Raw genomic sequence first — 21521 nt, 5'->3', positions numbered from 1 at the left:
AAATAGGTTAAAAATACGCAAATGAGAAGATATACCTTGCAAATAACACGCATAAGAACACTTCCATTAGGATTGTTTTTATACTTACCTTTCCAATTACATTTATCACACAATTATCATCAGTCAGAATCTCTATCAACTTCAAGGGGGGAAAAAATAAAACCAGCAATCTGGAGTGATTTTTTTCTTAAACCTTTGGGTTTCATTTGACCCTTGACATTTTCTTAAATCACTCATATGGCTTCATTCTCTCCCCTTTCTGGTATGATTCATAACATAACTAGGGAAGACTTTCATGATTTGCTGGTCTCCCTTATCTGTACTCAAAGACTTTCAGCCTTTGATCTAGCTATTTGAGCAAGTAATGATTCTTAATCACCTTTATCTTATTTTTGTGTTTATTTTGTTCCTTTGATATACTTTCTTATTTCATTTTTGGTTTTATCTATTCCTGTGACCCTGAGGTGGGACTAGCCCACTCAAGGCTGATGTGCCTCTCAAAGCTATGCTCCTAACAGGTTACAGTACCACATCTTTTCCCTTTATTTTTCTTTTAACACTTATTAGAGAGAGAGGAAGGGGTAGGGGGAATCATCAGTTTGCTGTTCTACTTATTTACGCATTCATTTGTTGACTCTTGTATGTGCCCTGACCCCAGTGGAAACCACGGCCTTGGCGTATAGGGATGACGCTGCAATCCATGGAGCAACCTGCCCAGGGCCTTGCTTATTGTTCTTATACCTCCTGGTTGTAAGTTTTCTCTTTCATTTACCAAAAGCCTTTGAGTTGAGCTCTTTCTACAGTAAGTACTTTCTAAATAGTTTCAAAACTAGATAAATGTAAATTTGGATGAATTTTTCTACATTCTTTAAACAATGCTGAAACTCTGACATTCCCTTAAACTTATACAATTCAGAGCTGGGTCAGGGCTGGAAAGAACATGCCTGTCATTAACAAACAAACCTCATGCTGAGCATGACTGCTAAGAATGGTTTTGTGGCATGTGACAAATCTGCTCAACCATAAATGAAAGGAACAACACCAATTCCCTTCTGGCCATCCTGGCTTCGTAAGTAATGGTCTATCCCAATAAACTCCACGTGTGACCTTAGAAAATAACCCTGATAAACTAACAACCCTACAGAAGACAAAGCCTCACTGTTTTAATCACTTTAGAAAATGTTTTCAGAGGTAGTTTCTGTTCAAATTAGTGCTCTACTTGAATGTAAAGCCCTTATCTAACTGTTACCACTGAATAAAGTTTAAAGGGTAACATGAAAGAGGGGTAATACTAAGAGACTGCTTAGATTATTGTTTACTTCTGGAAAGTTAAGCCATAATCAGGTGCTTTGAGACCTTTCTTTTCAACACTGGACATGTTTTAATATATGCAGGACAGATTACTAAGGGCTTTAATGGTTAGTAAAAACACTGAAGGAATGATTCATTTCAATTTGCCATACAGTTTTAAGCTTTATGCTTCCTATCAAGAGTCAATATCACACATCCTGTTTATACATACTGGCTTGTTGTCCTCAGTTCTTCAAAGAGCCGGCGACACCCCCTTAACTCACACTCCACCCAACCCCCAACTTCCTCTCTGGTGTGATACATATTCCTACTCACTTTTAAGAAGCACCTCCCTCAACAAAACACTCTGTGTTACAGTAAATTTTAAAGAAAATACTTTATTATGTCATGAAAAAAGGCATCAACTAGATTCATACTCGTTTGAAAAAAAATTGAAAATTTATTAGACAGTATGTGGGCATCCTGTTCCACATGGGAATGAGAAGATGCTATAGGTTCTCTAAGTATTGCACAGTCTGAAAAAACGCCAACAAAAAAAAAAAGGGGGAAGAGGAGAAAAAAAAATCACATGATCTTGGGAACCATCTCACATTATGAATAATCTACCAAGAAACAGTAAAAAAAAAACTTTGTTTCTACAGTAGCTTTAGTTTATAGTTGTTGGAATGACTGTATTCCACTGAAGACATCTCAGTAACAGGAAGCTTCATTTTAGCAATCCCATGTGCAAATATTAATAAAAAAATATATAAAATAATGCAATTAATCTCTTGCCATCACCCCGGCAATCATAACATTTGTGAGAACCATTTTGCTTGAAAAGGGTCACACTGTGAGTTTGGCCTGAAGCTCCATCTCTGCAGCGCGTTTGAGTGCAACATCCACTAGAAGTTGAAATCCACTAAAATCCTGGTTGAGGTCCGGTGGAGTAGGGGGAGGAGTGTTGAAAAGACCACTTTGTGTATTTGTACTTGGTCCAGATTTACAGGTGTCCTCTGGGTACACAAGGGAGGTGTCTATAAAGTTGCTGGCTGCTATCTGCTGTATATCTGTGTTTTGTCCCACGCCAACAGGCTGACAGAGAGAGAAAGGCACATCTTTCAATGCAGTCACAGTGGTATGACAGATTACTGATGGACGAGCCAGAATTGATCCTGGAGATGATGGCTTAGGGGAGGGTGGCCTTCCTAGGGCTGGGTTTGGTCCAGCTGTACAGGAATGAAATGGGCTCTCCTCTAGAGTTGGCATGAAGTTTTTGATGCCCATCGCTGACTCCACAGAGCTTGCTTCAGAAATCTTGGCCCCACGGCGAGAAATTGTGAACTGATTTGGATCTTTGCCATCCTTTCTTAGCATGTCAGGGAGGAGCCTGCGGCGGGCGTTGATGAACCAGTTACAGACCTGAAATTACACAGGTACACCTTAACGCTGAGCATGCATGTTCTGAGAACCATCCATAAATGCCTACTTGATCTCTCTTTGCATCTAAGGCATGAAAAGGCTTACTGGAACTTACACAGTAATTCCAATGTATCTGAGCCCAGCCCAGAAAGGAAACTGCTCCTCTTCTAATACAAATGCCCTTTTTTGTCTCATCATCCTTAAACCTTTTCAGGAAGAAAAAAAGTCTAAATTCTCAAATGTTTAAAACTGATTTTAGGGAAGGAAGTTTACCTTTTGACGCTCCCCCACACTAACTGATTACCTACTGCCCCGGCATCTAAGTTAATCAACTACAGGAAAATCTTTCCTGTATGAAAAGGGCCACTCCCCCAGTTACTGATTTTTCCCAGTTCAAATCACTGTGTCAACAGACAGACATGAATTACCTCACTGAGGTCTATCCTCGTTTAAATATCAAACCAGTTTCCTGGGTAATAAGAGTAAGATTTAACCTCCTTTTTATGTTTGTCGCATTAAGCAAGGCTCTTTTAGGCATTAGGAAAATGTTATTTGACAGGTGACGGTCCAATGTATCTGTTTCTCTTAATAGCCAGTTATTAGCTATCAGTACTAGAAAGTTTATAAGATACTCCTTTTTTTCTTTTTTCTTTTTTTTGAGCCAGCAGACACTTAAGGACATGACATACAAGAATGTTATAAAATGACTTTAGGAAAAAAAAAAAGAAACCTATGTGCATATACCATGTTCTTTTTCCTTACCTGTAGTGTAGATAGGTGTGTTTGTTGGGACAGTAATGCTTTTTCTTGCTCTGAGGGATACGCATTGTATCGGTGCTCATACAGCCAATCACGGAGAATCTGCACAGATTCCTTCGGCAGGTTTCCTCTTCGCCTTCTCTTGCCTGAGCCAGAAGAGGAAAGGTCCAAGGGGATGTCCATGCTGTCGTCATCCTCAGTCTCACTGCCGGACGCTGTAACAACACCTAGCAAAGGACAAAGGCCAGCCGTTAACCACTTTCATCAGCAGGGCACCTGCTGCAAAACTCATCTCTTTTGACCATTCAGTGTAAACATGTTTTCTCAACTGCTGGGAGCCCAGGGAGGGACTAGTGTTTTCTGTTCTGAAATACCAGAGCACGTGTAAAATATCAAGAGTAATCTGACCAGAAACACATTCTAGACTCTCAACCAGTTGTCAGATGCTTTATTGTACCCACACTTTCCTATAGAATTTAACTTTTTCTCAATTCTTTGGAATGATACTCAGGCCAGTTTTTCATGTAATTCAATAGGAGACAAAGCTCCACCCAAGTGAATAACAGTTTGCCACCTGTGTTATCAGGAAAGGTACAACAGCAGATGGAATGTGTCTAATAACCTGCTCTTCGAGGTCACTGCTATCTAGGATAAATCTAATGAGTTTCCTATTGTACATTTTAAATGCTATGCTTCCTCTTCTACTGAAGTTTGAAATAAGAGCGAAAATTACATACTTAACCCAGTTAGTATTCTAAAGATAAAAATGTGTATCAAAAATTTCTGCCAATTGATGGTCATTTCTTTTTCATGGATACTTATATTTGTTCAAAACTCAATACCTGCTTTTAATAGCCAGTACTTGTCACTCTTTACCAAATACAAACAAGAACAGAAGTTTTCAGTGTTGTTACACAAAAACATTTCCTATTAGTACTGTAGTAAGAGAATAAAGATGCTTAAACTCAAAATTTTAAATTTCCACAAACTTCAACTGCCATATTAATCTGAAGGGAAAATACTACATATCAATAAGCAGAGTTGTCTTGAATTATTACAAGACAAAGAAAACTGAATATGCAACCCCAAAGGAAACTCTTTTGTCTCTAAGTACTTTAATCCTACCAGAAATTTTAAGAATTCACAAAACATAAAGGATATTCATCAAATCACACATAGACTGCATATTCAATAAAAGCTCAGACCTAGCTCTTTTAAACATTTAAACATAATTTAGAACTTTAAAATATTTAACACTGAAATACAGAACAAACTGACAGTAACCAGAGGGGAAGGGAGAGGGAGGTGAGGGGAGGTGGGGGAGGAAAGAAGGGAAAGGCTCCATAAGGAACATGTATAAAGGACCCATGGACAAAGCCAATGGAGGGGAAGGATGGAGGGTGAGAGGTAGGGGTGGGTGGGGCAGAGGAAAGTGGCAGTGGGAAAATGGAGACACCGCTACTTGAACAACAATTTAAAAAAAAAGATAAAAAATATTTAAATTAACACTATTACCCCCCCTCTTCAAAAGGACATGGGCAAGTCCTAGTGATTGAATAAATACATTCTCCTTAACACAACCTAAAATTTAAAAAAAGAAATAAATTATAAACTATCACATGCTTGAACATACCAGTATTTCTACCTAAAAGAAATTAATTAAAATAACAAAATTTGAAGGTATGCATTCTTAACTTTGTTGACACAAACTTAATTGAGTAGTTTACCTGGACAGGAAATAAAAACAGTACCTCTCACAATGAGAAACCATTCAATGTACTTCTGAAGGTTTTTTTTTAACCATCCTTTTAAAGCCTTTTAACACAATGAAACTGAAAAAGCTACAGATTCAAAGATTTGTTAATGAGGTATTTTCCCAGTTAATTGAGTCAGACTTTACTTGGTGACACATGGTTAGTTTTGGACTGCAGGGGGCATAAGGTACAGGAGGGAGTGTCCACTGAAGAGACAGAACTTTCAGAAGACAAAGTAAAAATCAAGTTCTAACAAAAGAGCAGAATGATCTTGCAAATTCACTTTAGCTCAAGGCTTAGTAAACAGCTGTCAATAAACCACACAAGAATCCTAAATTTTAACTCCCCATGTATTTCACAGTTCCCTTCACAGAAGCTTCTATTAAACTGCTTTAAAAAAGGGGGGGGGGGGGTGGCATTTTAAACCGAAAGTGCTTTCACTGTTGAGAAGATGAGAAAAATTTAAAACTCATACTGAAACTTGGGTGGAGAGCTATTTATAAAAATTTTAATAAATTATAAATGAGTTTGTTTTAGACTTGCAAAGAAACCTAGCTTTTAAAATCAATCTTTTAACAATTGAATGACTAAAATAAATCTTGTTTGAACTCCTCAATGTCTGAAAAGCCAGACATTCTTTTCAAGGCTGTTAACCACTCTCCCCTTAAAAAAATTTTTTTAAGTGTGAAAATTTGCTCATTGAATTCAACTGTAAGTTGATGATGACAAAGAGTTTAAAACAAACAAAGCCCTGAAGCCTGAACTTTGATCTGCTCAGGTCTGACAAGAAGCCTGATCTTTCAGAATAGGTTAGTGACACACAAAAGCAGGTCTCAGTTGACCAACACCAAAATGCAGTGCGACTTTACTTTGTCCTCAGTTCATTTAAATAAATGAGTGCCAGGCCTCTGGATCTCTTCACAAATATTTCCAATATGTGCACAAAAGCTGAAGTAACAGGAAGTTAAGACTCCAGTCTCTTGGCTACAGCAGCTGATGTCTCACTGCAGCAAACCACGTTTGCTGCTGTCAGGACTATTTTCATTAAAACTCTCCCTCCGGATTGTGGCTCAACTTGGAAAAACAAAAAGACTTTTCCACGTTACTCATTTCCTATTGTAACAGAGCTTTTGAAAAGTTTCCCGGTTACGACTTGTTTCCAAAGTCCTGCTTTCTGCTTACACTTAAAAAAAAAAAAAAAAAAAAAAAGTGGTTACGGGGGAGGGGTGCTGGGAATGGCAAACCTTCTACTCCACGCACATATGCAAGGAAATGTATAAAAAGCTAAAAGCCTATGGTCCCACAGATCTAAAAAGCAATTGTTTCTTTTCAGAGAAGGAAAGAGGGGTGCAAGAGACAGAGATAGTGGTTGTAAACCTAGATGAGGCTAAAAAATAACCTAGAAATAAGAATAATCCCAGGAAGCCCTGGCGGGGAACTCGGTTGGAGCTAGTCTGGATTAAGCCAAGGCTGAGGCGTCCATTCCAGGTCAGGACACAAACAAGAACCAACAAATGAATGCATAAATAAGTGGAATAGCAAATCTATGTTTCTTTCTCTTAAAAAAAAAAGTATAATGGAAGGAAAAGTTTAAGCACACAATTAGGAAAAAGCAAACCTCACCTAACAAACTTCCTTTCTGAGATAAGAATATCTCAGAAGTGACAGGAATCACACTAAACCCGAGCTGTGCTTGGCGGGTGCAGCCATCGAACAATTTTAAAGCTATAATTCCACACTGTGAGGAACTACAAGGACAAAGACTCCGGATTTCCTGGATGAACCTTCTTTCTAATTGGTTTAAAGCCACCTGGGGAGATTTTTTGGGTATCTTCAGCTTTCTAAGACGAGACACTTACTATCACAAGCCAGTCTTCCCAAATCCCGGTCTCTGCGACAGAGTTTAAGGTTCTTTTGTTTTCAAGGAAACTTGAAAAGATGTTCAGAGACTTTTATGAAGTAGTCCAACCCCACAAATCAGGAGGGACAGACTGCTTCCAAAGTCCTTAAAAGAGCACTCGGAAAGCTGGCCCCCACGGAGGCGCGGGGGAGCGGGGCCGAGGAGGCCGGGAGGGAGGAACCGGGGAGGGGGGGCCGGGCAGGGAGGAGGGCCAGCCAGCTTTTGTTCTGGCGTGTTCCTCAGCCTCCACCGAACTCGGCCCCTCCAACCGCAGGAGTAGCACAACCGGGACCTCAGGAGTTTCGGATTACAAGAAACTAGATACGCTGCCGTGAATCTCTACGTTCTGAGGGGGCCTGTTCACCCCCTAAGATTTATCAAGAAAACCTAAAAAGGGAAAGAAACCGAGCAAACCCGGCCGTCTGCGCTTCTCGGCGCCCGCTCCGCACCCGTCGTGAAGTTTCCCCTTTGGCGAGGGACCTTCATTGTTCCCCCGAGTCCGCGACCCGGCGCGTCCCGGGCTGCGGACCGAGTATCCCCATCCAGGCCCCCGGGGGCCCCGGCTGGGTCCCCCGGAAGAGGGAGTTGGGGGAAAGGGACGACAGAGAGGTACCCGGGGGTGGGGGCGCAGGAAAGGGCCCGGGGGTGGGGTGGGAGGCGGAGGCAACAGAGAGGGGGTTCCCGAGCGCCGGGGAGTGCCGTGGAAGGGGCCAGGGGCCAGGGGCCATGGGGGTGTAGGGGAATACCCAAAGTTGCTCGCGGAAGGGATGGATAGGCGCCCTAGAGTGCAGGGGGATCGGCGAGGTGCGCCAGGGGGGTGTACCTGAGGGGGCCGGGGAGGGCACCCAAAGGCCTGGTGGTGTAGGGTAAGGACCAGGGGACGCTTTGGGGCGGGGGGGGGGGGGGCAGGAATGCTAATCAACGCTTCCCCCGCCGGAGCCGGGACAATGGGGGAAGTCAGTTCCCGGCGGAAGCCCAGCTTAACACTGCGCTCACAATCGCCGCTCTTCAAAACAGCCTTCCCACAAGTTATCCCAGGAAGAACTGCCTCCAGTCGGGATCTAGACCCGTCAGCCAATTTTTTTTGTGAGCAGACATGGCCTTCCAGGGGCCATCCCGGGTGCTCCCGGTGCCCAGTCACAGGCTCAAAAACTGCAGGCCCCGCGTACCCCCTCAGTCCCTGGGAAGGGGTCGGTCAGCAGGGAGTCCGGCCACCAACCACCCCGAAAGCCCCGGCTTTTGACATATAGCTTTTCTCCCACTGGGAAAGTATGAGATGAGGCGCGCTTCAAAGTCACCAGCCCATAATGAAAACATCAGCACCTCAAGGTGAAAACGGGCCTTAGTAATCGACTCAGACTTGAGGCTGCCCCACTCTATCTTTATTGTTTTAACTGTATCTGCGAGGACTCTGAAAGAATGTGAAGCTGCAAAAACTATGCAGCGCTCCTGCGCGTGCGCAGCAGCGCGCCCCATCCCCCGCGCTGGCTTCCCCGAGTGATTAACTTCTGTTTTGAACCACTTAACATAAATCACAACAGAAAAGCCAACTGTGGCCCACGACGGAACATTCGGGGTACCTCCCTGTCAGGGACTCAAAAGTTCACTTCAAGGGGGAGCTAACATTCTTTGACCTTTCGTGGTGGCAGGGTTCCCCCCGCCCCCCGTGTATTTTGCTTTTAAACCAGACTGACGGCAAGCGTTTCGTGGAAACAATGACAGACTCACTCTTTGCACTTACAACCAAGCTTGCTTGTCATACTTGGACTCATTCTGACTTGCACGCTGCTTTAAGCTGCCTGCCCTCAGTCCTAACGCTTCATGTTGCCCCAAATTCTTTGTGGGAAAACTTCTGGACGTCGTTAGTTTTTAAGTCTACCATTCCAAAGTTTCCGATCCCCGAGGACGATCCGGGGGGGTCTGAGTAGCATTCCTTCGATTGTGAAAACAACCCATCCCCGGAGAAGCGAGTGCCTGGGCTCAGCTCAGGGGCAGTCGGGGCCCCCAGAGTCCGTGCCCAACTTTCAAACAAAGGCGCTCCCGGCCGCCCCCGGGTCGCTACGGGGAGAGGGTACCTGTCGACCCGGGCCCACACCCCTAGCCTGCGAGAACCAGCGATGAGCCACGCGGCGTCTCGACGGGGCATGGGGTGTCGGCTGAACAATGAAACTTGGGAGCCGCACAAACAAGGCAGTGAGCGTTTCTTGACATTATGCCAGCAGCGTGGAGAGGACCGTCCCTCCACAACGGCCCCTCGTCTTGTGTCTAGAGGGAAAACAACTGCCATTTCAGATGCAGCCTCAACAAAGAGAACCGCTGCGGTTCCAGCCGGAGGGCCCCGGGGCTGGAAAGTCCAACAAGTCACTCTCGCCCTAAGCCCGGCGAGCACGTTTTCCCGGGACTCGCGCGCACAGAGCGAGAGCCCGCGGACCTTACCTTTCTTGCTTTTCATTCTGGAGTTCTCCTTCCAGCGCAAGACACTACTGGGGTCTCGCGGGGGCCAGGAGCGGGGGCGCAGGGGGCAAGCGGATGTCTCCTTCCCAGCGGAGTCTCCGGTAACTTGTAGGACCAACTCCAGTAGCTACTGCTAAACTAGGCGCTCGGATCCCAGGCGCCCGCTTCTTGGGTGGAATTCAAGTGACACTTGGGCTTCCTCCTGCCGGGATCTTCTGGCTGCCGGCCGGGGACTCTCCCTCGCCCAACTCACCCCCTTCCCCACGCCGCTCCTTTGTTCCTCGCTCCTGCTCGGCGCACCTCCGCGCTGTCAGATTAAGAGAGGCGAGGAGGGAAGGTACAGGAGGTCCTGCCTCCGCCCCCAGCCGCCCGCCCCGTCCCCCGCCCGCCCCACCGCTTCCCCGCCCCTCCCCCGCACCTTCGAGCCCCAGAGGACTGCACGCGGGCCTCGCCGCGCCGCCTCACTCTGCGCGCTCGGGGCCGCTGTCACCGGTTTCTCCAAAGGGTGGCGGAGCCCAAAAACCGATCCTTCCTCCCGGCTGTGTGCACGCCTCCCGCATCCCTCGCTAGTCTCCGCCACACTAGCCGAGCGCCCTGGGTTTCTCCTTTGGGCCTTTCTTCCCGGGGCTACGAGGGTGCGTTTGGTTAGGAAATTGCAACAGATGGAAATCAGGCCGCCCCCTCCTTCCCCTCCTCTACCCCAAGGAAGAAAAGGTCCCCGCTTTCGTTTTTGACAGCTGCCCCACGCTCCACCGTCCCGGCTGTAGCCGCAGGGGAAGACAACCGCTTCTGATTCAAGGGGCGGAGCACCGTAGGAAAAGTATTCGGGACAAGAACCAACTTCTTCCAGAATGCGCGGCTGCCATTGATACGCGGGCGCGGCGCGTCGCACCCTTCCCCTCCCCGGGCTCTTCCTCCTACAGCTACAGTGGGGGGGGGGGGCGGGTAGGATGAGACACGGACACCCAAGACGAATGACTGTTCCCCCCGGGCTAAGCTGCGAGTTCCGGACTGGATTGCTAGGCAGTTTCGAAATCTAACACGTTGCGACGGACACTTGTCATGCTCACATGCTCTTTAAAAGTCTGTGCCTGGGGACGGGTGCGTGCCTGTCCCGCTGCCACTTGGCCTGACACTCCCATCCTTGGACCCCGACAGCTGCCGCCTTTAGGAAAAGGTGACCCACACCTGGGCCGCTCATCTGTTTCAATAAAAAAGTCTCCTTTTAAGACTTAAACCCTGTTAGGGGACCCGTTCTTCCATCGGGTATTTCAAACAAATTAGTCATTGAGTAAACACTTGTTCCGGTTAGTTTATTTTGGTTGAGAGGAAGACTCCAACAGGAGTTCCTTGATGAAATTACCCTTTTAAAAGACCAGATGCTGTTTGGCTGATTTCAAAAATCGCATGCCCCCTCCCAGCCCTCTCCTCTGGGTCTAGTTTTCGTGTGTGTCCTGTTGCTTTTAAGTAAATGAACTGTCACTGTCATGTGCCACATTAAGACTTTCCCCGTCACTTAAAAGGGGGGGAGGTGAGGAACCCAAACGTAAATAACCCTGGTAGAGACGTCAGCGCCTGAATCGGCCTCCAGTTTCGGCTCTGTGGTGTTTTTGTTTTGTAACCTCAATGGAGAACCCGGCAGAAGTAGGTTCGGTGGAAATAAGGTTAAACCCGAGGACTAAGGCAGCCAAACGATGACTAATTAAGACTTTGGAGCCTCTGTTTTAGGATTACACTGAAAATTAAAGCCAGTCTCCCACCCACTCACCCTCCCAGAAAAGACACCCCCGCCGGGAGAATGAATTAAGGCCAGAGTTTACAAAGCTTGGGTGGTTTTTCCAATTACAGGACTTAAAATGAATAAACAACGGAAAAAAGCGTCACTCTAAGAAGACAGCAGCCTTACGATTTTTTTCTTCTGTGGTTTGCCGGCTGCTTGGCACCTAAGAGAACACACATCTAAAATGACAAAGCAGGGAAACTTGGTCCTAGAGTAGACCGACAGCCTGAAAGCTACCCTGCAACTTGCTGGAGCGCAGTCCCTTCCCAAACGGTGGCTGGAGATGAATCAGCTGCTACGCCACAGTGCAGGGTAGACGTGAGGCGGGGAGAGGGTGGGGGCCGCCCGTTAGAGGGCCGCTGGGTTCTGGCTTTTGAAGGCTTGTTTGTTGCTGGGATTGGTGGCTCTTATAGGTTGAGGAAAAGGAGAGGAGGACGGAGAGACGCAGGGAGGAGGAGCCCGGGGCAGGCAGACCTGCGACTCCGGTTTGATTGGCAGGAGCCTCGTCTGGAACCTGGCGGTTACTGGGGAGACGCTTTGTTTGCTAACTACGAAAGTAGCTTCGGCTGCCTCGGCGGCTTTCGAAGCCACTCAACAAAACACGCCTCCTAGTCGCCCTAACCCTCCTCCTGGCCGCTTTCAGTAGCTCACGACGAAAATGTTTCCCTTTTCCGCGTGGTTCTCCTTGGCCACGCGGTGGCTCTCATTCTGTACACAAAGGTATCTTTTTCTTCGTCTAAGTGAACTTGGCTAATTACTGGGATTCTCGGGCAACTGAGATGGAAACTGGGAGTTGAAGCGAGTTTATAGCTAGAAAACAAACTTTAGAGGGGATGGGGAGGGGCGCACAGAATTAAAAGCCTCTTTCAAGATGCGAAGAGGAAAAATTCGAACTTTAAACTCTTTTGCTGGAGGTCCGGCTTGATCCGGCCATGTTTACCTTTTGCTGGAGCGTGTCATCGAAGCAGGTATTCAAGGTGTAGAGATGTTCCTAAGAGAAGCAGGAGCACCTTTCCGTGCGATGACTCTTCAGGTGGGGGTCCCCACCCTCGAGGCTAGTTACCAAGTTCGTTTGGAGCTTTGAATTGTTGGTGCGTTCTGAAAAGTGTTCTGAAAATAACACTGGCAAGAAAAACCACTCAAAGGAGTGGGCTCGAAAAACCCGCAATTGCTTAGGATGTTTTTGTTTATTTGCTTTTCCTGAGTTGGAAACGAACGCTTTAGTTCTGGCTGTGTCAATTCCTTCCTGTCAAAGATAGGGCCTCTCTGTAAAACTGAAAACTGACCCAATGACTTAAGGTTCTTTCCCGTGCTAAAGAGTTTTAATTAATAAAAACTTACATGGATTCACATTGCGTGAGAGAAAGTGAGATGGTGTTTGGTGCTCAAGAAAGCTGCCGGTAAACGTTTTCACCATTATTTTTCCCTCCCGGCACACATAGTGGCATTACCCTATCTTCTAAAGTTGCCTCAAGGCCAAGGAAGAAACAGTTGTTTAAAGTGCTTTTCACAGCCTGCACACCTTTCAGAGGCACGTAAGCCAGAAAAATATATCAGTACATCCAGATGGTTTTATGTCAGGGCCTTGATGTGATTGGAGAATGTATTCCATTCATCTACTCAACAACCGTTGATCAGGCCTGAGTTGCATCTGGCTTTGTCCTTAGTAGAGGAATGATAACTCCGTCGCTGGATCCCTTTTGCTTCTAGGCTCTGGGGGACATATATTTTTTTCTTTTAAATTCTTTTAAAAATTTTAATCTTGTATTTTTCCCCCACTACCATTTAGTCACCTTATACCCCCACTCCCGGGGACAGATATTTAAAAAGAAAAAATACACAGACTGTTAGTCTCCAAACACTGCACAAGGATTCCATAATCATCTCTTCACATCTCAGGTCGGGGGAATAGGGCTGCTTAAAAAGAAGCTGACCATGGTCTTTTCAAGGGCCTGCGGATCGGCTACAACCAGCTTGTGATTTTATCGACCACATCAGGATCATCTCCAATTCTTAGTTACGTGAACAATGTGAATCCTGCGACTACTTTAGTCATCACTTTTCTTCTAACCTGCACTTGCCTTCCAATCCTTTTCTCGCTCATCTTCCTTTGCCTATAGGTTTGGAGTCAAGGGCACGGAGTGAAAAAATAATTTGTCGAGCACAGCCTTTACCTTCTTTTGGCCTCATCATATATCAGTAGTGTGCTGTACAGTTTAAGAACCACTTAAGTGACCTTGTCTAATAGCATAGTAGATTATTATTTTTTCCTAAAGCCAAGATAACATATATACATGCAAATATAACAAAGCAAAAAGGTATAAAATCAAGTATTGGGCATAAATTATCTGGCTTTAAGTCAAGTTTCCTCTGTCATTTTGTTGAAGAGCCTATGGATGTGGAAGGCAGTATATGAGGCAGACACCAAGCACAGGTAATGGCACCAGGGCCTCCTGAACATGTGGGGGCTGCTGGAAAATCTCTTCTCTGGATTCTACCAGTAGTTTTACAAAAGGCTCTGTTCCAACCTGCCAGATATTTGTGTTTTTTTTCCTTTCCTCATTTTTCAATTGCAAAAAAGGCTGTGCTCAGAAATCCAAGCCAGAAATATTTAGTTATATTTCATTAACAAAGTGAAATATAGGCCCTGGCTGGCGTAGCTCAGTGGATTGAGCGCCGGCTGGGAACCAAAGTGTCCCAGGTTCAATTCCCAGACAGGGTACATTCCTGGGTTGCAGGCCATAACCCCCAGCAACCGCACATTGATGTTTCTCTCTCTCTTCTCTCTCTCTCTCTCTCTCTCTCTCTCTCTCCCTCCCTCCCTCCCTTCCCTCTCTAAAACTAAATAAATAAAATCTTTTTAAAAAGTGAAATATAAAAGACCTTTTAAAAAATAAATAAAAGACCTCTTAATTCCTCTCTTCACTCTCCAAAGGCACATACATATACTACATACAAATATAAGGGATATTTTTATTATTATTATTATTTATTGTTTTCATGTGCCCTCCGCCTGGAACCTGGGGAGTCTGTGATATCCTGACCTAAATTTAGGTATCCCGACTGCTTCCACCTACCTCAGGGTTTCTTAACCACAGCCCTATTAACATTTGGGGCCAGATAATTCTGTGTTGTGTATTGTAGGACGTTTAGCAGCATCCCTGGCCACTAACCAGAACTTGTCAGTAACACCCATCCCCCAAGTTGTAACAAACAAAAAAACACCTCCAGACTTTGCCTGAAGTCCTCCAGGGAAGATGGAAAGGAGCAGGCATGGAGGTTGGGTGGATGTGGGGAGGGTTACCTCTGGTTGAGGACCACAGATCTACCTCGACCCTTTATTTTTTCCATAACTCTACACTTTAAATTATTTTGATTAATTGACCCTTAATTTATTTTCCTTTGACTCCCACTAAAATAAGGTTTTCAGAATACCACACCAGATTGTAACTTCCTTTCTCTGCTTCCATGAAAGTAGTTAATCCATTGACACATTTCCATTTATCTTCCCAGACGGTAGAGAACCCATTTATAATAGCAAAAAACAAATAAAACAAAAACACCCCAAACAAATAACAAACAAAAAATGAAATATCTAAGAATAAAATTAGCAAGAAGTATGTGCAAGTTTTATGAAGAAAATGTAAAATTCTGAGGGACACAAAGAAAGATGTAAGTAAAATAAAAAATACAACGTTGTTTCAAGCAAGATTCAATAATGAAAGCAGAAAGATGTTTATTGTCTCCCAATCACTCTTTATTTAGTTTTAATTGATTTTAGAGAGGATGGAAGAGAAAGAAAAAAACCAAAAACAAACATTGATTTGTTGTTCCACTTATGTATGCATTCATTGGTTGATTCTTGTATGTGACCTGCCTTGGATGAAACCTGAGACCTTTGTGTGTTGGGAGAATACCAGGACACTCTAACCAGCTGAGCTATCTGGGCAGGGCCCATATCAATCTTTAAATTCAAAGCAATTTCCATTAAAATACCAACAGGATTTTTTTAAATTTCCACAGTTCATAAAAAATATATATCTCACAAAAGTTGGGAAATTCTAAAACAGAAACTTGAGAAGGGGGAAAACAGGAACCCCCCTAAATATTAAACTGTTTTGAAGTTGTTAATAATTAAAATGTAAAAGTTTTGTACTGAAAATCAATAAAGAGGAAATAAAGAACAAGGAGACATTAGAATATAAAGGGATTTAGATTTTGGCAAAGGTAGCTTTTTCAGATCAGAGATAAATTGAATTTGGACAATTGACTATTTTTAGTTGAAAATAAAGCTGCATCTCTGTCTCACTCCTTTAACAGAAATAAAATTCATTTAGTCAAAGATTGAAATATTAAAGTAATTTAAAATGCACCAAATATGTTCTAAAACAGGTGGGGTGTGTGTGTGTGTGTCAATTTTGCCTCCCAGGGACATTTGACATTGTTTGGAGACATGTGGTCATCACACCTACTGAGGGAAAGCTACCGGCATCTAGTGGATAGAGGCCAGGGATACTGCCAAACATTCTACTACACACATACAGACCTCCACAACAACAGTTATCACGTCCAAAATGTTGATGGTATGGGGGCATGAATATGATCTTGGAATGGTGAAGGCCTTTCTAGTAGAGCACAACACTGAGAAGTAATAAAGTATATAAATGTTTATAAGCATTGTGTTTTTTTTAAAAAAACTATGCTTGAAAAATTTTATAAAATTTCCAAAAGCAAAGAAACTGGGAAAAAGTGCTTGCAGCATGTCAGGCATCATCAGACCAACTTACCTGATATATGAAGAGCTCATAAAAATCATAGGAAAGAAGAACCCTGTTTTTTAAAAGTTGGGCAAAGGATATAGACAGATAGTTTACCAAAAAAAGGAATCCAAATAAAAACATTAAAAAAGAAACATAAAAACAGTCATTACAACAAAGTAAATTGGATTGAGCTGATATGGAAAGGTTAATATATGTTGATTAGGGTTGTTTTCTTTTTAAGCAAGGTACAGCATGCTATAGTATTTTCTGTTTGGTGTAAAAAATTTTATGCCTGTATTTTTAGAATGATATTCAAGGAAATATTAACAACAGCTACACTTGGAGGAAGAGAAGGAGAAGGAGGCTATTTTTTTCATCTACTATTTTGTACAAGCTTGAAATGTGAGGTGGACAGAGAGAGATACCGGGTGAAGTTGAAGAAGGCAAGTGCCTGATCACAGACTGGGGCTGAGGGCCTACACCATCGCTTTATTTTACTTTCTCTTATTCTTTTGTACTCTTCCTTTTCTTTTTGTAGGCCTGACTTGCTGGCCTATCTTATTTTCCTCTGTCTAAAGAACTTTTAACATTTCTTGCAAGGCAGGTCTACCATCATCATTTTTAATAACTAAATGTAGTTATAACTATAGTTCTTATTTATGTACCAATCCTCAATTATCATACATTTAGTCTGACTTGAGGTAGAGGGGATTTTTGCAAATTCTATATGTCTGCCTCCCCCTAGCAGGGATTTAAAATTAGACAAAGTATTTGGGGCCTTTAGAATTGGCTCTGCAGCCAATTCAGGAGCCAGGGGTAGTTAATCATTAGCAAGTGTGAATAACCCCCCATTGACACCCTTGGAGCTCATTATTCATCACCTTTTACAAGGAATAATAACAAAAGCTGTCAAACCATTTAGATTGTTGTATTGGATGACCAAATCTGCAAAATTGGAAAGGTTAATTCTGATGCAGGCAATTTTTACAGAAAACTGGCCAAGCGTTACAACATATAAAAATAGGGCAAGATGCTTTTCCATAAAATGAATTAATAAATGTTATCAATATATGGGTGGAGTCATCATGTCCCCCGAAAAGCATGGAGCATTTAAGTAAAGGAGGAAAAATCTGTTATCTCCCAGAGTTTTCATCAGGCTTCCACAGGGTATCATGCAAAAGCCAAAACAATTCTTCCATACTACCTTAAAAGGGAGGAAAACATATTCACTTCCAAGCTATTTGGATATACTGGTACCTTAATTTTAAAACTTAGGTACATATTTTATTTTTCTTACTCATTTTGAAAGCTCTCCTCAGCAATTCATTTTCAGAGTGGATTAGCAGGGCTACTCCTCACAGGTAAAGTAGGTGTCTAAATCTGTCCAGATTTTTTGCTCCCCTTCTGTTTCAGTTTGGCAACAACTCACACACGTCTACTAGATCTGAATCAATTTTATTTTTTAAAAACTTTAAAAATAGCCAAGTGACCTCAGAAATAAGGGCTTTGTTATGCACAGAATGCCTTTGTTTGTTTTGCTTTTTCACTTTTTATTATGGATTGATTTATATCTAACAGTGGAGATCCTAATATAATGAATCCCCACATACTCATCATCTAGCCTCAACAATTATTAACCCATGGCTACTCTTGCTTCATCTATACCCTCACACACATCCTTCTCTACTGTATTATTTTGATTTTTAAAAAACTTTTATTTATTTTTAGAGAGTTGGAAGGGAAGGAGAAAGAGAGGAAGAGAAACATCAATCAGCTGCCTATGGCACATGCCCCACTGGGGACCTGGCCTATAACCTAGGCATGTGCCCTGATGGGAATGGAAGTGGAAACCTGTTGGTTTGCAGGCGGACACTGAATTCACTGAGCCACACCAACAAGGGGTGCTGTATCATTTTGAAGCAAATCCCAGCCATCATTTCATTTCTTGATATACTCATATAGCTAATGTTTTGTCTTACTGTGTCAGTAATTCCTTACTCCCTAGTATAAATGATTTATTTACAAGAGAGCCAAAAAGTCCCAGAATTGTGCCCTATTGATCCTCCTCTAGCTAATTTTGTTTCTTTAAAAAAAAAAAAAAAAGATATTTCATTTATTTATCTTTAGAGAGGGCAAAGGAGAAATATTCAATGTGTGGTTGCCTCTTGAGCGCCCCCTACTGGCGACCTGGCCTGCAACCCAGGCATGTGCCCTAACTGGGAATTGAACCAGCGATCCTTTGGTTCAGTCCAGTGCTCAATCCACTGAGCCACACTAGCCAGGGCTAATTTTGTTTCTTATGGTTAAACATTTTCTTCATTCCAAAGGGAACAATTATATTTTATCTTCAGAAGGTACTTTAAGGCTTTTAGTTTTATTAGCCTCTTTTAGACCAAAAACTGAGGTAAATTTTCTTTTTGGTCAGCCAACCCTCAAATATTTATTTTCATTTCTTCTATTTGATTTTGTCAGACTATTTGCCCTCATTTTTTTTTCAGGAAATATGTTCACCAAATCACTACCTCACTTTGAGTTCTCTATAAATACTGTTTTACTTCACTAACTGTAAAAAAGAATACTTTTAAAAATAAACAGCTACAAAAAAACTATAAAAGCCAATTATTTCCTTCTCCTGTGTGTGAAACAAGAATGAGGAGATGGAAAGAGTAAAGTCAAGAAAGATTTATAGACTTCCAGTCAAGATGGCAGGATAGGCAGACATGGCTTGCCTTTTCACACAACCACATCAAAATTACAACTAAAATAGAGAACAAGCATCACTCAGAACCATCAGAAATCGAGCTGAATGGAAGTCTGCCAACTATGGAATTAAAGAACCACATCCATCCAGACTGGTACGAGGGGCGCATATACAGATCTGGCTGATCCTTCACCCATGTGTGGTGGATAAAAATTCGGGAGGGATATCTCAGGAGCAGGAGTCCCCAGCCCCACACCAGGTCCACTAGGCCATGGTTCCAGTGCCAGGAAGATAAGTTCCTACAACTTCTGACTGCACAAACCAGGGGAATTGAGTCAGTGGAAGACACTGCTGGAGCCAAAGCAGTTCCTCTTGAAGAACCCACACATGGACTCACCTACTCAGACTCACTCCCTCTGAGCTCTGGCACCAGGGTAACCCCTTGAAAGGACCAATGGTATAGAGGGAGAAACAGAAGTGTGGCATCAAGGTGAGGCAGAGGCCATTGTCTGTTTTTAAATTTCCCCCCCACAGAGACTGTAAGCTGGTGTCATATCAGATTCCATCAACCTGGCTAACACTGTTTGACTTACTTTGGAGATTCCCCAGAGACTCCTGAAAACCCAATTTATGGGCCCACCCAAGTTTCTTTTCCATATGAATGACTGGTCTTTGTTTATGCTTCACAATTTCCTAAATCCTCTTGAAAGCAGCAAGAGAAAAGCAGTTAGTTACCTACAGCAGTGCCCCCATAAGACAGTCAGCTGATTTCTTAAAAGAAGTTTTGCATACTAGAAGGGATTGGTAAGAAATATTTAAAATCATGAGGAGCAAAGACCTACAGCCAAGATTGCTCTACCCAGCAAAGCTATTATTTAGAATGTAAGGGCCAATAAAGAACTTCCCAGGCCAGGAAAAAACTAAAGAAGTTCATCATCATGAAATCACTATTATGTGAAATGTTAAAGGGAATTAATTAAGGAAAAGAAGATCAAAACTATGAACAATAAAATGGCAGTCTATCAACAATTGAATCTAAAAAACAAACAAAGCAAACAAGAATGACAGAGGCAGAATCATGGATATGGAGAGTGTTTTGATGGTTGCCAGATGGAAGGGGTGTGTGGGACAGTGGGTAAAGAGGTGAGAGGATTAAGAAGTATAAATAGGTAGTTACAGAATAGCCATGGGGATGTACAATGTAGTATAGGTAATGGAGTAGCCAAAGAACTTACTTGCATGAGGTATTTACATGAACAATTACTGGGGAGGCGATTGCCTTGGGGAGTGGGTGTTGCTTGGTGGGTGGGGCTAAACGTGGAAAGTCAGGACAACTTTGTAACAGCATAATCAATAAATATAATTTTTTAAAATTTGATACATCCAGTAAGGAGTTATTTCCAGCCAGAACTGCTTGATGGTAATATAAAAACACAAATGAAACTTAATACAAAGTTTTAAGACAAAACATTCTGACCATTAGGTTTGTAAAAGTAGAATTGTCAGGTAGATTATTTGATGCTATCTTTTCCTTCTCCCTTCCGTCTCCTCCCCTCCTTTTCTCTCCCCTCCCTTTTGTTTCCTTCTTTCCTTCCTCTCTTGTCCTCTCTCTCTCATAACTTTTTGAGACATTATCCCTCATTGGAAATCACAAATCTTTGATTTGTCCTAAATATTTTGTATTTCACAAGAATCCCATTTACCGGTAGTTTAAAAAACTGACTGAAACAACTGTTTGAAAAATGGGGTCTACATTTCTTGAGTTAAGTTCACTTGGCTTTCATCTAATAAAATATGTTCATCCTAACAGTTTCTTATGGGAAAGAATACAGCAAAGCCTACACAGACTTCTACTTGATTAGTCACTTGTCACTTCTTATTTGTCTGATCAAAAAGTATGTTTTCCAAAAGGACTAATGATTCTGTAACCATAGTGCTTTGCTTTGCCTGTGTCATCATTATTTTGTTGAGTCCCAAAGAATTCTTGAGATGTCCTCAGTTTGAAATACAAGTCCTTCTGTGTAGCTTTGAAAGCCAATTCACAAAATAATGTCCCCATTTTTCATACTAACAGTGTTGTCTAGAAATAGATTCCTCTCTAATAGAACTTAAACATACTCTTGCTCTTCCTAGTTCTTCCTCACCCACCACCCAAAATTCATCTCTTATTATTTTCCAAATTGTAATCAAATCATTTCTGCATAAAAAATGCAAAAATAAAATGTAGTCCAGAAAAAACATAAATTTTGTTTGTTCATCTTCAAGTTGTGTAAGGAAAACTTAAGTTATTGTTAAAGAATCTTTAACTGCTAATAGATGGTCTAAGCTAGAAATAAAAAACTTAAAATACTGAAATGGGAAATTTCCATTCATTCCTCGTTGATTTAGCAGTAAGATTAGAATGCGTCATCTTGCCCCTTGCCATCCCTACTCACACAGAGTAGTCAGCCCCAGGTATTAATTGTTCTTGAGAAATAGAGCTGAGAAATTTTGCAGGCATGCAAAAAAGAACTTGTACTCTTCCTTTCAAGTTAGTAAAACTGAAGGTGTATTTTCTTTTACCTGGGGTCCTCTAGACCCACACTTAATCTACATCCGCTTCAGACATTATTTTAAAGTCCACAGAAACAAAACAAAACAAAAATAAAATTGTATACTTCTAAGATTCAGCTTCATCTGTTGCATCAAGATTGCCTATTTG

At 42.7% G+C, this 21521-nt stretch overlaps 1 protein-coding gene across 2 annotated transcripts; it reads right to left on the bottom strand.

The window, feature by feature from the left end:
• Positions 1 to 1668: 1668 nt before the first annotated feature.
• Positions 1669 to 10432, bottom strand: TGIF1 (TGFB induced factor homeobox 1). Of its 2 annotated transcripts, XM_036009258.1 has the most exons (4): positions 9998 to 10432; positions 9562 to 9886; positions 3475 to 3698; positions 1669 to 2712 (listed from the first exon to the last, which is right to left on the bottom strand). In XM_036009258.1, the coding sequence occupies exons 2-4, from the start codon at positions 9575 to 9577 to the stop codon at positions 2137 to 2139; spliced, it is 816 nt and encodes a 271-aa protein (XP_035865151.1). In that variant the 5' UTR covers positions 9578 to 9886; positions 9998 to 10432; the 3' UTR covers positions 1669 to 2136. The 2 variants fall into 2 exon arrangements, with proteins under 2 accessions (XP_035865151.1, XP_028379969.1); XM_028524168.2 differs by lacking the exon at positions 9998 to 10432 and having other exon boundaries at positions 9562 to 9933.
• Positions 10433 to 21521: the final 11089 nt, after the last annotated feature.

Source organism: Phyllostomus discolor, chromosome 9 (genome assembly GCF_004126475.2).
Source record: "Phyllostomus discolor isolate MPI-MPIP mPhyDis1 chromosome 9, mPhyDis1.pri.v3, whole genome shotgun sequence".
Lineage (NCBI taxonomy): Eukaryota > Metazoa > Chordata > Mammalia > Chiroptera > Phyllostomidae > Phyllostomus > Phyllostomus discolor.
The sequence above is the reverse complement of the archived record's forward strand: the minus strand, read 5'-3'. Positions and strand labels throughout refer to the sequence as shown.

Coding starts and splice junctions, on each gene's coding strand:
- TGIF1 (XM_036009258.1), bottom strand. Junction 2,713..3,474: donor CACACCTATCTACACTACAG/GTAAGGAAAAAG, acceptor GTGTAATTTCAG/GTCTGTAACTGGTTCATCAA.